Below are 12,189 nucleotides of genomic sequence, written 5' to 3' on the forward strand. Positions count from 1 at the left end.
TGCTGCCATATAAATAGAATGACTAGAACGGGTGTCCTAAATCAAGTCAATGATGGCATAACGGGTGGACTGGCGGCCATTGTGAGTGTGCAAAGCAGGAAGTAGAAGCAGGATGTGCTGTGACTTGTTGATTCAAACTCAACTGACGTGACAAAAAATACATTCCATTGCATGAGCCACATCAGTTAACATCATTTGAATGAACATTATAAATTACCATGACAATTATTGCATCACAATACCAGGCAGCCATTGTGCGTTTCCCTGTGAGTTCATCAGTCAAATTGCCAGGGTTAAAGGTTCCAAGCCCGTTCTATTCTTCCTATTTCTATGTGTGCTGCTGCTGCATTTTTTGTTTTTTTTGGGGGGGGGGGGCTTCGCTCGCAACCATTGGTTGATGTAATGCAACGTTTGCAATGTAGTCAGCCTGGAACGTGACCACAGACTATTGCTACTTTGTGGAAAGTTCACACTCATACAACAATACAGGCACCATAAGCCAAAATACAGTACCGTCAAGAAACACTAACATGTACACTTGTGCAATCTTGACTTACAACCAAGCAGACCTTCTGACTGTTGTGTGTAAATACATCATTTATTCAAATGCATGTGTATAATAACATAGTTTTATATATATATATAGCTAGACAGTTCTTGAGGTTTGAGAAAGGACGGGTGTTCCTCAAGGATAGCATATCAGCGACATTTCTTAGCTTTTTTTTTTTGCGCATCATTTTGCACCTTACATCATTGTGGAACTAGACTTTAAACCGTGAAAAGGGCACTGTGGTGATTCCCATTGGCACTGCTGAAATAATGATCTACATTGAGAAGAACTGCAATATGAAAATATACATTCAGATAATCGGATATAAATGGACTAAAGTCGTACAAAAAAAACAGCATTAAAAACAATGAGACCAATCTATGAGTCAATTACTTGGGCCATTATTTTAAAAAACAATATGGATCCTTCTCAAATCTTGATTGTCATGTTGTTGGAATGCAAATGCTGGAAGTAATGGTCTGGAATCACTTTGGAGGATAGCTGAATCTGGCCACTAGAGGGGGAAAGCTCAGTGAATGCAGCCTTAGTCCCGATTCAGGCATGTGCAGTTTGTCCCTCGTCTCTCTCCATACAGCATATCCATGCAAAAGTGTGTCAGAGGGCTAGTTACACTTGTGGGTGGAACATAATGCTGCTCACCACACCGCCTCTGACTCAACTGTGCTTCTTTTTCTTCTTCCCCAGAGGGTGCTATAACCCTGGAGTTTTTGCTGTAGAAAATGATATTACTGATAGATTATACACATCTTTTTTAATGCAAACAATATAACTATGACTTAGACAGAAAAATCCGATGCGGATAGAAAACTTCAGAGACAGACAAACAGACACACAAAGAGACAGACAGACGGATACTCACAGCTCTCCATGGCTTTCTCACAGATGTAGCTGATGAGATCTTCACAGAAGAAATCATTCCACAGTCCCTCGTGGATGAGGCCTGCGCAGTCCTCTCCTCTCTCATGCCCGTGGCTCCAGTTGTCTGGCTGGCCCGGCTTCCACTTCCTACAATCACACAGCAGAGGGCACTCACACACTGAATTCCTTCCAACTATAGAAACAAATTCAGTGAGGACTGAAACCTAACTTCAGACACCTGATGTCAATGTGAGGTCTCACAAGGGATCAGTCTTGTCACTGAGGTACTATACTCACGTGAAGGCAGGTTCGGTTCCATCCAGCCAGTGCCAAACATTCTCCTTCTCCCTATCTGTCAGACCCATCCAGAAGTAGCCCTTTCCAGAGGTCTGCTTCTGCAGCCATTTCTGAGGGGGGAAAAAGAAAACATGATGTCAGTAATGTCACTCATTTTATGACTATTCAAACAGATGCGCATTGTATTACGAAAGGCTTATAAGAAGGACTGTCACCTGTTCAGCTATATCGTTAATGATCACCATTGACGCAGTCTGGGCATCACAGCTTTTCTTTGCATCGTCAAAGTTGTGCAGCTCCCTGGAGAAGTGGTAGCATTTGTCTCTGAAGCCAACCCACTCATGAGGACAACCTGAAGTTAATTTGGTTATATTGTCAAACTATCACCAATTAACTAATGTCCTGTCAACTCATAGATGGTGTTGACAGAGTGATACAGAGATATGAATGGTGTATAAAGAGTATTATGAGTGAGTCTTACCTGGGGCCAACACTGTAGGGGCGGGGGAGACACTCTTCAGAGAGACAGAGGCCAAAGGCACTGCTGCTACTGCTGCAGGTCGGGCAGGATGTCCTGGTAGTCCAGGTGGCCCTGGGGCCCCCACAGGCCCCATCACTCCCCTGGGTCCCTGTACCCCAGCCGGCCCCACCTGTCCTAGGTCTCCCGGCGGGCCCTGGGGCCCCTGAGGACCGGGCTGTCCATCTCTCCCAAGGAGCCCAGCCGTTCCTGGCTCACCCTTCGCACCCGGAGGTCCTGCCCTGCCGCCTGACCCTCGGGAGCCCTTTGAACCTGGGTTGCCCCGTGAGCCTTGTTGACCTCTGGAACCTGTTAGTCCCAGTGGTCCTGGAGATCCCTTCTCTCCACGGAGCCCCTGCACCCCAGGCCCACCTTTATCCCCTTTTTCCCCCTTCTGACCGGCCTGACCTGCCACTCCCTGGGGTCCTTTGTCTCCCCGCGGGCCTCTGGGACCAGGTGGACCTGAAACAAGAAACATTATGTTTTCTTTTGAAACGTGTCTGTTCAACTGTTTACAACACACTTCTACGTGAACAAAATAAAAAGCTACTATTTAGTGTGTGCCCTCACCCTGGAGAATGGTGAAGTTGGTGATTAGCTGTGAGTGCTTGCTGTCCACCAGTTTCATCTCCTCCATGACTATGGAGAGGCTGGTGACCTCTTTGTCGAGGCGGGCCGCCAGGTCGTCCTGCTGCAACCTTAGTGTGGTGGTGTCCGACCTCACGTCCAAAACCGTGGAGTTCAGGTCAGCCAGGTAGTCGGAGTGGCGTCCTACCGTTTCAGCGCAGGTGCGCAGCTCGTTGAGGTTGAGATTGATGGCGCCCAGGAGTTGGGTTGTAAAGCTGATGTTGCCCGTGACACGGTCGATGCTCCCCTCCGACTCGTCCAGGCGTATCTCCAGCTGGTCGAACTTGGAGGAGGTGAGGTTGTCATGGTCCCTCTGCTGGTCCATGATCTCCCTGAGGGTCTGGTTGTGGTTCTCCGCCAGGCTGGAGGTGTTCTGCAGCTGTCCGGACAGCGAGGCCAGCTGAGAACCCACGTCCTCCAGAATGTCGTTGTTGGCCTTGGCCAGGACAGAGGCGTTGGAGGCCAGCACCTGGAGGTTCTGCACCTTCTCCCGCAGCCAATCAGCGTCCGACTTAGTCTGCCTGGCTGTCTGCTCAATGCTCTGGAAGTCATTGCGGATCTTCTGGATTGCCTGGCTGGTGTCGTCCACTGACCTCTGCAAAGCCAAGATCAGGCCCCTTTGTTGGGCCTGGGTGAGGTTGAGATTCCCGATGCTGAACAGGGCCTGGCCCTGCTGCCGAACCTGCTCCTGAAGCTCCGTCTGCAGCCGAGCCGTGTCGTCCTGAAGACCCTCCATGGTGCCGCCGTAGGCCCGCAAGGTGCCGTTGACGGACCTCAGCATGGCTGTGTTGGCATCCAGCAGACCCTGGATGGAGCCCTGGCTGCCTTGCATGTCCTGGCCAGCATCCTGCAGACGACCTAGGGCTGCCCGGTTACTACTGCTCCTTTCAGCCACCTCAGACAGCTGCCTCTGCAGAGCCAAGATGTTGTTCTTAAAGGCCTGGATTTCTGTGGTGGTGTTCTCCGACTTCTCGCCAGTCTGGTCATCTGGGAACATGGGATGAAATTGACTTGGACTTTGTAACTGAGAGTTGGATGAAGTTACACTTCTCTCAATGATGAATGTTTCTAAAAACAGCTATTCTGATTCATTTGATATATTCAAGATAATGCATAGACCCATAGTACAAGGGATACTGTATGGTCAACTGCCTAGCGTATATGCTCCATACTGCTGTGACCATGTGGTAGGTAGGGGTGAAACTCACCTAGCTTTTTCAAGTCTGTTTCCACAGCAATGATCTTCCCCCCAAAGCTCTCGATACCTTCGGAAACATTGTCAACCTTTTGCACCACTGCAAAACAAACAAAACAACACAGCACAACACAGAAAAGATCAGGGTTAGGTCTTCAGCACAGTGGTTAATATTAACAGTCTGAGAAGGATGGGCAGAATAGCCTGAAACTATACAAAAGGGATCAGACAGGACACTTATGAAAACTCACTCAGACACAATATATAAGATATCATATAAGATGTATATTTATCTGGTGGGTATGTAATAATGGTTGCCTCAGCAATCACAAGCTCTAAGATTAGGAAATGGTCATGTAATACACAATAATGTCTCAATGACTTGGTGCGTCCATGAAGACTGTGCATGAGACACTGAAGACACTGGAAGATGAGTGCAGAGGGGTGGGTGGTCAGAGGGAGTAGGATCTGGAGATGATCAAAGTGGGACAGAGACAGGGGGACCCTGGGGGACAGGAAGCAACCCAAGTGGGGGTCCTCAGTAAACAGGGGGTTCAAAGTGTACCCTAAGGAAACAGACGCTGTGTCAGGCAGGGTCTTTACGCCCCCACAGGCGACAGGACCCTTCATTTCCTATGGAATGTGTCTGGGAATCATCCCACCACCACCACAGGCTATGGAGGCATCTCTAACCATCTAATTGGAGACCACAGAGGTTCAAACCAGTGGTGAAAACTGCACACCATGCTATTTCTGTCATTTCTATCCTCCACAGGTAAAGACCAACCAAACCATCAAGCTCAAAGACCCCACCAAGCTCAACCTTTAAATGGGTATAATCATCTATTTTATTCTAGGGCCAAATCATCGTAAAGACACAGGATGAGAAAATTTACCATCACCTCATTCCCTCCCTCTGACTGAGAGCACGGGAGGACATGGATAGATAGATCCCACTGTTATGACTGGGTGTATCTCCCTGGTCATGCTGTATGTGCTTATGATCTTCGTAGCTTTCAATGTGTAAGGTGTAGTTGCAGAGTACTTTACATCTACCGTATGCCAGTCTCAGACAGTGAGGGGTGAGGAAGCTGTCCAGCAGAGTCCCGGCTGTTTTTCATGTTATTTTGGCATTAATACGTATCGCAAATCAGTTTGCAAACAATGTAAAAAATATATTATAATCATCTTTGAGTTAATAAAGCCGCAAACAAACACAATCTCTTTTTTTGCTTTCTTGAGTAAAGCATCTCCAAATGGAGGCGTTTCAGCCAAGCTCAGTGCTTTCTGTGGTGGTGGGGCAGCCAGAGGAAAATACGGAGCTTAGGGGTTGGTAGTGTTCTTTAGTTGTGCCGTAATTGGCTCAGTGTTCTGTCACTCATGGGGACTGCAAAATGTATGGGTAGAGCTCGAACATTCAAGCCCCCTGGGTGCTGCCATAGACTTACATTAGAAGTGCCCATCCATGAAGGCTCAAGGCCATTGGCCACAGATAAAATTACATCAAATCACGTTATATCTACCGTAGCTTTGATTGGACTGATCATGTCAACATCATACTTTCAAAATCTTAGCTAGCAAGCTAGACAAGCAGTCGTCTTCATGCATGAAGTCAACCATCTACTGGCAAATCCTTTTCAATCATTGTCATATGAAGAGAAATGATAGATAAAACGTATCTGTGCTCATCGGCCATTGGACATAAACATCACACAACAAGTTGGAAATCGCTAATTCAAAAATGAGTGCTAAGGCGCCACTGCAGCCACGGGTTCGATCCCAGGCCGTGTTACAGCCGGCTGTGACCGGGAGACCCATGAGGCGACGCACATTTGGCCCAGCGTCATCTGGGTTAGGGAAGGGTTTGGCCGGCCGAGATGTCCTTGTCTCATCGTGCTCTATCGACTCCTTTTGGCGGGCCGGGTGCGTGTTTCCTCTGACACATTGGTGCGGCTTGCTTCCGGGTTAAGCAAGAACTAGTGAGGCTCTCGACCTTCTCCAAGTCCGTAGGAGAGTTGCAACGATAAAACAAGATTGTAACTACCAATTGGATATTACGAAAAAAAGTGTAACGCAACGGGCCAGAAAAGTTTGAATACATTGGCCATGCTCGGAACTGGGAAATCTCAGTTCCGACATTTCAAATAGTGATTTCGGTCCTCTTTCTAGAGCCCAAAAGAAGGACCGTCGCGCCACCTTCCTGTTTAAGTGAGCACAGCACAACAAGGTGAGTCCAAAAATATCTTGTATGCTGCTACATAAATGATGCAATATGCCAGGGTGATACTGCATGTATACTTGTAGCCAAGAAAATAATACTAAGTGTATGTTGTGTAGTAAGCTGTTAGTAGACCATGTGCCTCACCCTAATAATTTGGTAGAAACCACATTTGTTTCAGCTAGTCAGCCATTTAAGCCATGTATTTTTTTAAAGGCAGTAAATGAGGCTGAATGAACTGTTTCGTTGAACTGCTAAACCTGATAACCAGGTTTAGCAGTGGTAAGATGTTAGGACTGTTGTTGGGACTCTGCTGTTGAGACAGCTTTATGTAGGCCCTAACAGTTTGTGGGCACCGTTATAGTCCAATTCATTAATTGTTTGGTGTTGTGTTGTGTAGTGGCTTTGCTGGCATGCATCTAAAAAAAAGTTTGCCCCAACAAGATTTACATGCTAAAATAACCACTGAATCTTACATGTTTCTACGGCACAGTTGTAATAAAGGAGAAAATAAATATGCTTCAACATTGCAAGTTAAACGTTGTGATAGCCACAACAACGTAGAAGAGGGCCCCGTAATTAAGGAAGACTAGTGATGATAGAACGTCTAACTGACAATGAAAGGCAACTTTGACTGGAAATGAGAGAAGAGAGACAGAGAAACATTCTTCAAACCGCCGAGGATGAGTGTACTTTTCTCATTGTCAACAAACAATAGAAAAAAATGCCTTCTGAAAATAGAAACCCAGAAGTTTCATGCAAGCTTTTAATGACTTGCATGTGTTCCATCTGTAATTATGGTAAACAAACATTTGTGCCATATTCGCTTGCATGAACAGCAGGGAATTCATCCCAACAGTACAGTCTGTACATTTAGATGGAATATGATTCAGGTGAGTGTCCTGTGTTAGAATCACTCCTACTGTAGCTGATAGCGTTGACCGGAGGCTCAGAGTAGCAGTGCTGATCTTGTTCATAATGATTTAAGGCAAAACTGATCCTAGATCAGCACTCCTACTCTGAGACGCTTTCTGAATATGGGCCTGGTATGGGTAGCCTCATAGACGTGTGTAGTAGTGTGTGTGGAACGCCGGAGTAAGTGCTTCCACATGTTTGAGAAACCGTTTACTACATACACTCACTGAACGTCTAATTCTCCCACCATCCCTCATCCCGCAGTACAGGAAACAAGGAATCCAAACAACATTCCCTACCATTCAAAGAGATGTATCCAGACTTGAAACAGAGAGAATATAATTCTGATGGAAAATGGTTTTGTACAGAGTCGACGTCCTAATGTTTTAGGAAACTCAAGTTGCCTGTATACGGAAAACAAATGCCACTAGGGATGTACAGTAGTCTTTTCATGGTGGAAATATGTTTCAAATGTTTACCCTCATAGATGACTATCCGCCCCTCAAATACTCTCTAAAAAAACAAAACAAACATATGAACTAGAAAAATGCCCTCTCGATTGAAAGAGTAGTATTAGCTCAGAGTGGAGAGGCATGGCCAGTCTGAAATGAAACGTTCCACTGCAAACTAAACGAGACACATTTCCAGACACCACAAACTACTGTACCACACAGAGCACAAAAGACGCATTCAGCTCAGGTCTGCAGACCAAACCGTACACCTACTGCACATTGTAATTGTTATAGAGAGAAACACACACACACACACACACATACACACACACACACACATACAGTTTATCTGTTGTTTGTTTTGACTTCTTTCTATGTCTGGGGGACATAGGGACATGTTTTTAATTGCACTCATCCTCTCTGTTAAACTTTAATCACTTCGGTGTGATGCTCTCTGTACTAATGTATTACTTCCTCTCTGTCTAGATGTTGGATTCAAATAGACGTTAATGCAGAACGCTGTGGATTAAAAACACAACTTTGGGAAACTCTCTTCCAAGTTATGAAACAATTAGCATCCTAAATGGCCCACATACGCTGCTAGACTGCTACTCTGGAACGACAGTCATGCTTTACATGGTTTAGCTGAACGCTAGTGAATCACAGGGTGAGTACACACACATACACACACACACGGATGCTCTTCGTGGTTGGAATCCATTTTATCATAAATATATATTTAAATATCTTTAATACTGTGTTTATAGAAGCATACGCATGCACATACACACATGCACTCACACACACATGCACACACACACACATGATCACACACACATATAAACACGCGTATGCACGCACACCCACTGTATAATATCTGGTCCCCAGAGCTATGCCCTAGGCCAGCTGTGCTGCAGCTGTGGTTTCTGGGTGTCATCCCTTCCTCACAATACACACAACACACGCAAGCACACGACAAACTCACACACACACACACACACACCCTGACACCTCTGCTTATTTTTGCTAAAGCTCAATATTATAGCTCAGAATGTAGTGACAGATTCCATGTACACAGCTGGAGCAGAGGGAGAGAGAGGGAGAACGCAGCATATGTGCTGAGTGAGGCCAAAGAGAGGGCGAGACTCCCCCTACACCCTCTTATTCTCTTCTCTGATTCCTCTCCCTCCTCATATTCACCTGTGTCTAATCCCTCCCTCATATAGCCTGGGTTGTGTCTCAAATTATACCACATTCCCTATTCAGTGCGCTACTTTTGTCCAGGGCCCCCATAGGGGACGCAACCCTAGTCTTTCCTGCCAGGACAATGTCTGAGAGCTGGAGATGAGGTTTTCACAGCCTACCATGGAGGTTCTATACTGTAGCTCAGTGGAGATCACATACGCACCATAAAGAGATCAGGTGATGAAGCAAGGACATTGCTATGGGTGAGAGTAGAGAGCGTAGGGTCAGCTCGATGTTAAGATATCTGGCCACACTGCATCCTACAGTACAGAATACATATGTGAAGTGAATAGAACACTGGGGTCTTACTTACGGCTGTTGCGGTGACTGTATTACCGCCACAAGGGCAGTCCCGAGTCATGAAGGCGGTCAAATTCCATGTGACTGTTTAGTCACTGTAATTAGGCTTCTCCAAGCTCTGATGCTGCTGATGGTCATTAGTAGCCCATCAAACTTGCTAACTGCCTGGTACTCAGCAATATATTGTCCCTCTAATCACTCTGACATCAATGCAAATGTAATCAAAAATCTAATCAGACACTTCATGAGAGCCCATGAGCTCATGTTGCGCAACCTTTCTATAGGCTATGCAATTTGGCGAGAAAACAGAGTGATGGCCTCTATTAAAAAAAGGAGGATCGCATCAGCTTTCTATAGGTTAGGCCTACTACTTTCTCAACTTTCCTAATAATCAGCACACCTGGCTGGCCTGAAAATGAACCACAGGAAAAGCGTCCTCCATTCTCTATTTAAGTGCATAGATGACATGTATTTTTTCCCGCTGCCCCGGTTTTGAGACAGGTGCATGATACTGGTCGATTCTAAATCAAAACAAATTTCACACATATATTATTTGGTATACAGTTGAAGTCGGAAGTTTACATACACCGTAGCCAAATACATTTAAACTAAGATTTTCATATTTCCTGACATTTAATCCCAGTAAAAAATCCCTGTCTTAGGTCAGTTAGGATCACCACTTTATTTTAAGAATGTGAATGTCAGAATAATAGTAGAGAGAATTATTTATTTGAGCTTTATTTCTTTCATGACATTCCCAGTGGGTCAGAAGTTTACATACACTCAATTAGTATTTGGTAGCATTGCCTTTAAATTGTTCAACTTGGGTCAAACATTTCAGGTAGCCTTCCACAAGCTTCCCACAATAAGTTAGGTGAATTTTGGCCCATTCCTCCTGACAGAGCTGGTGTAACTGAGTCAGGTTTGTAGGCCTCCTTGTTCACACAATCTTTTTCAGTTCTGCCACAAATTTTCTATAGGATTGAGGTCAGTGCTTTGTGATGGCCACTCCAATACCTTGTCTTTGTTGTCTTTAAGCCATTTTGCCACAACTTTGGAAGTATGCTTGTGGTCATTGTCCATTTGAAAGACCCATTTGCAACCAAGATTTAACTTTCCTGACTGATGTCTTGAGATGTTGCTTCAATATATCCACATCATTTTCCTGCCTCATGATGCCATCTATTTAGTGATGTGCACCAGTCCCTTCAACAGCAAAGCACCCTCTTGCTTCACGGATGGGATGGTGTTCTTCAGCTTGCAAGCGTCCTCTTTTTCCTCCAAACATAATGATGGTCATTATGGCCAAACAGTTCTATTTTTGTTTCATCAGACCAGAGGACATTTCTCCACAAAGTACGATCTTTGTCCCCATGTGCAGTTGCAAACCATAGTCTGGCTTTTTTATGGAGGTTTTGGAGCAGTGGCTTCTTCCTTGCTGAGCGGCCTTTCAGGTTATGTCGATATAGGACTCGTTTTACTGTGGATATAGATACTTTTGTACCCGTTTCCTCCAGCATCTTCACAAGGTCCTTTGCTGTTGTTCTGGGATTGATTTACACTTTTGGCACCAAGGTACGTTAATCTCTAGGAGACAGAAAGCATCTCCTTCCTGAGCGGTATGACGGCTGCGTGGTCCCATGGTGTTTATACTTGCGTACTATTGTTTGTACAGATGAACATGGTACCTTCAGGCATTTGGAAATTGCTCCCAAGGATGAACCAGACTTGTGGAGGTCTACTGTTTTGGTCCAAGGATACAACGGCCACTGGCCGCAAAAGGTATGGATTTTTTGGGGGGTGCATTACGGCCACACAAAGGGATTCCACCGTGAAATTAAAGGCATTATCAAGTACTTGCCAAAATGTGAATGAGAGACTGATAAAGTGTGTGCAGCCTGCGCAAAAAAACTTGTGCCTTTCAAGCAACTTTTTTCAAATCATCATTAGAGTCGCATCATGCAGCCTTACAATGTCTTAAAAATCTAAACATATAGACCATGTTTGTAGAACAACTTAAGTTACATGAATAACTCTTAATTAAGCACATAGGAGCACATACACCACCAGTCCAAAGTTTTAGAACATCTACTCATTCAAGGGACAGATCAGGACCTAACATAAGGACAACTCGGAGTATGCTATTCTGCTCTTCTGAAATAGACTTATTTATTGAATGTATTTATTCGACTTTTTAAAATGTAGATGTTCCAAAGGTCTGCATCAGTGTATGTGGAAGTTAGGAGATGCTAAATGTGTTTATGTTAATTAACGTCAATTACCGTGAGACCAACAGATATTTGCTTGACAATCACCGGCTGAAGTATTTTCGTGACCGCCACAACCCTAGTCTTACTTCACATAACCATCTAAACCTGACTGCATGGTTAGGCTGTGGAGCTGTGGTTCCCTGGACAGCCCACTACTACAGCTCTGCCAGTAAAAAACAATTTTAGTGGGTTTTGCTAGAGTTGCAGTGAGTTTACCGCTTATCTGGTCTTAATTAGGGCTACATGAAAATGTGCAGTGTGGAACAAGGATGAGGATTGACTACTGACTGACTGAACCCAATTGTGAGTGTAAAAGGACATCACTTTTAATTTAGTTGAAAATCCCCAACAACCACGAGAGATGTTAAAACGGTTATTTGTGCACACATGAGATCGGTTAGCGTAATTATCACAGGAACAGTCTAAGTTCGGCCTTTGGACCGTTGCGGGACAGGTCGGTTCCTTGAGGTGTGAGTGTGGGGGTGTTGGTAAAATAAGCGGAGAGTAAGTCATTGGGTCCCGAGAGAGGGGGAACGGGGGTGTGCAGGGGTGCAGGAAGGGTGCAAGGGGGAGAACATACAACAGCGCTGAGGATTTCAAAGAAAGGCAAAAAAGGGGGCGGGTTGCGGCTGAGTTAATGTCACTTTGGAGAGAACAGGGCTTGTTTTGGTTTCAGAGAGTGTGATGGTCTTACAGTCAGTGGGATCGCTCAGAGTTTCCATGA

The 12,189-nt window shown here is 45.2% G+C and overlaps 1 protein-coding gene across 1 annotated transcript in view; it reads right to left on the bottom strand.

The window, feature by feature from the left end:
- Positions 1-570: 570 nt before the first annotated feature.
- Positions 571-12,189, bottom strand: part of LOC139420460 (collectin-12-like) — a 44,845-nt gene continuing 33,226 nt past the window's right edge. Inside the window, exons 4-10 of the mRNA XM_071170628.1 lie at positions 4,079-4,165; positions 2,814-3,857; positions 2,208-2,705; positions 1,942-2,078; positions 1,727-1,836; positions 1,431-1,576; positions 571-1,281 (exon numbers count right to left, since the gene is read on the bottom strand). Of these exons, the coding sequence (XP_071026729.1) occupies positions 1,262-1,281; positions 1,431-1,576; positions 1,727-1,836; positions 1,942-2,078; positions 2,208-2,705; positions 2,814-3,857; positions 4,079-4,165 (2,042 nt within the window). The 3' untranslated portion in view covers positions 571-1,261. The remainder of the gene's footprint in view (positions 1,282-1,430; positions 1,577-1,726; positions 1,837-1,941; positions 2,079-2,207; positions 2,706-2,813; positions 3,858-4,078; positions 4,166-12,189) is intronic.

Source organism: Oncorhynchus clarkii, chromosome 11 (assembly GCF_045791955.1).
Source record: "Oncorhynchus clarkii lewisi isolate Uvic-CL-2024 chromosome 11, UVic_Ocla_1.0, whole genome shotgun sequence".
NCBI lineage: Eukaryota > Metazoa > Chordata > Actinopteri > Salmoniformes > Salmonidae > Oncorhynchus > Oncorhynchus clarkii.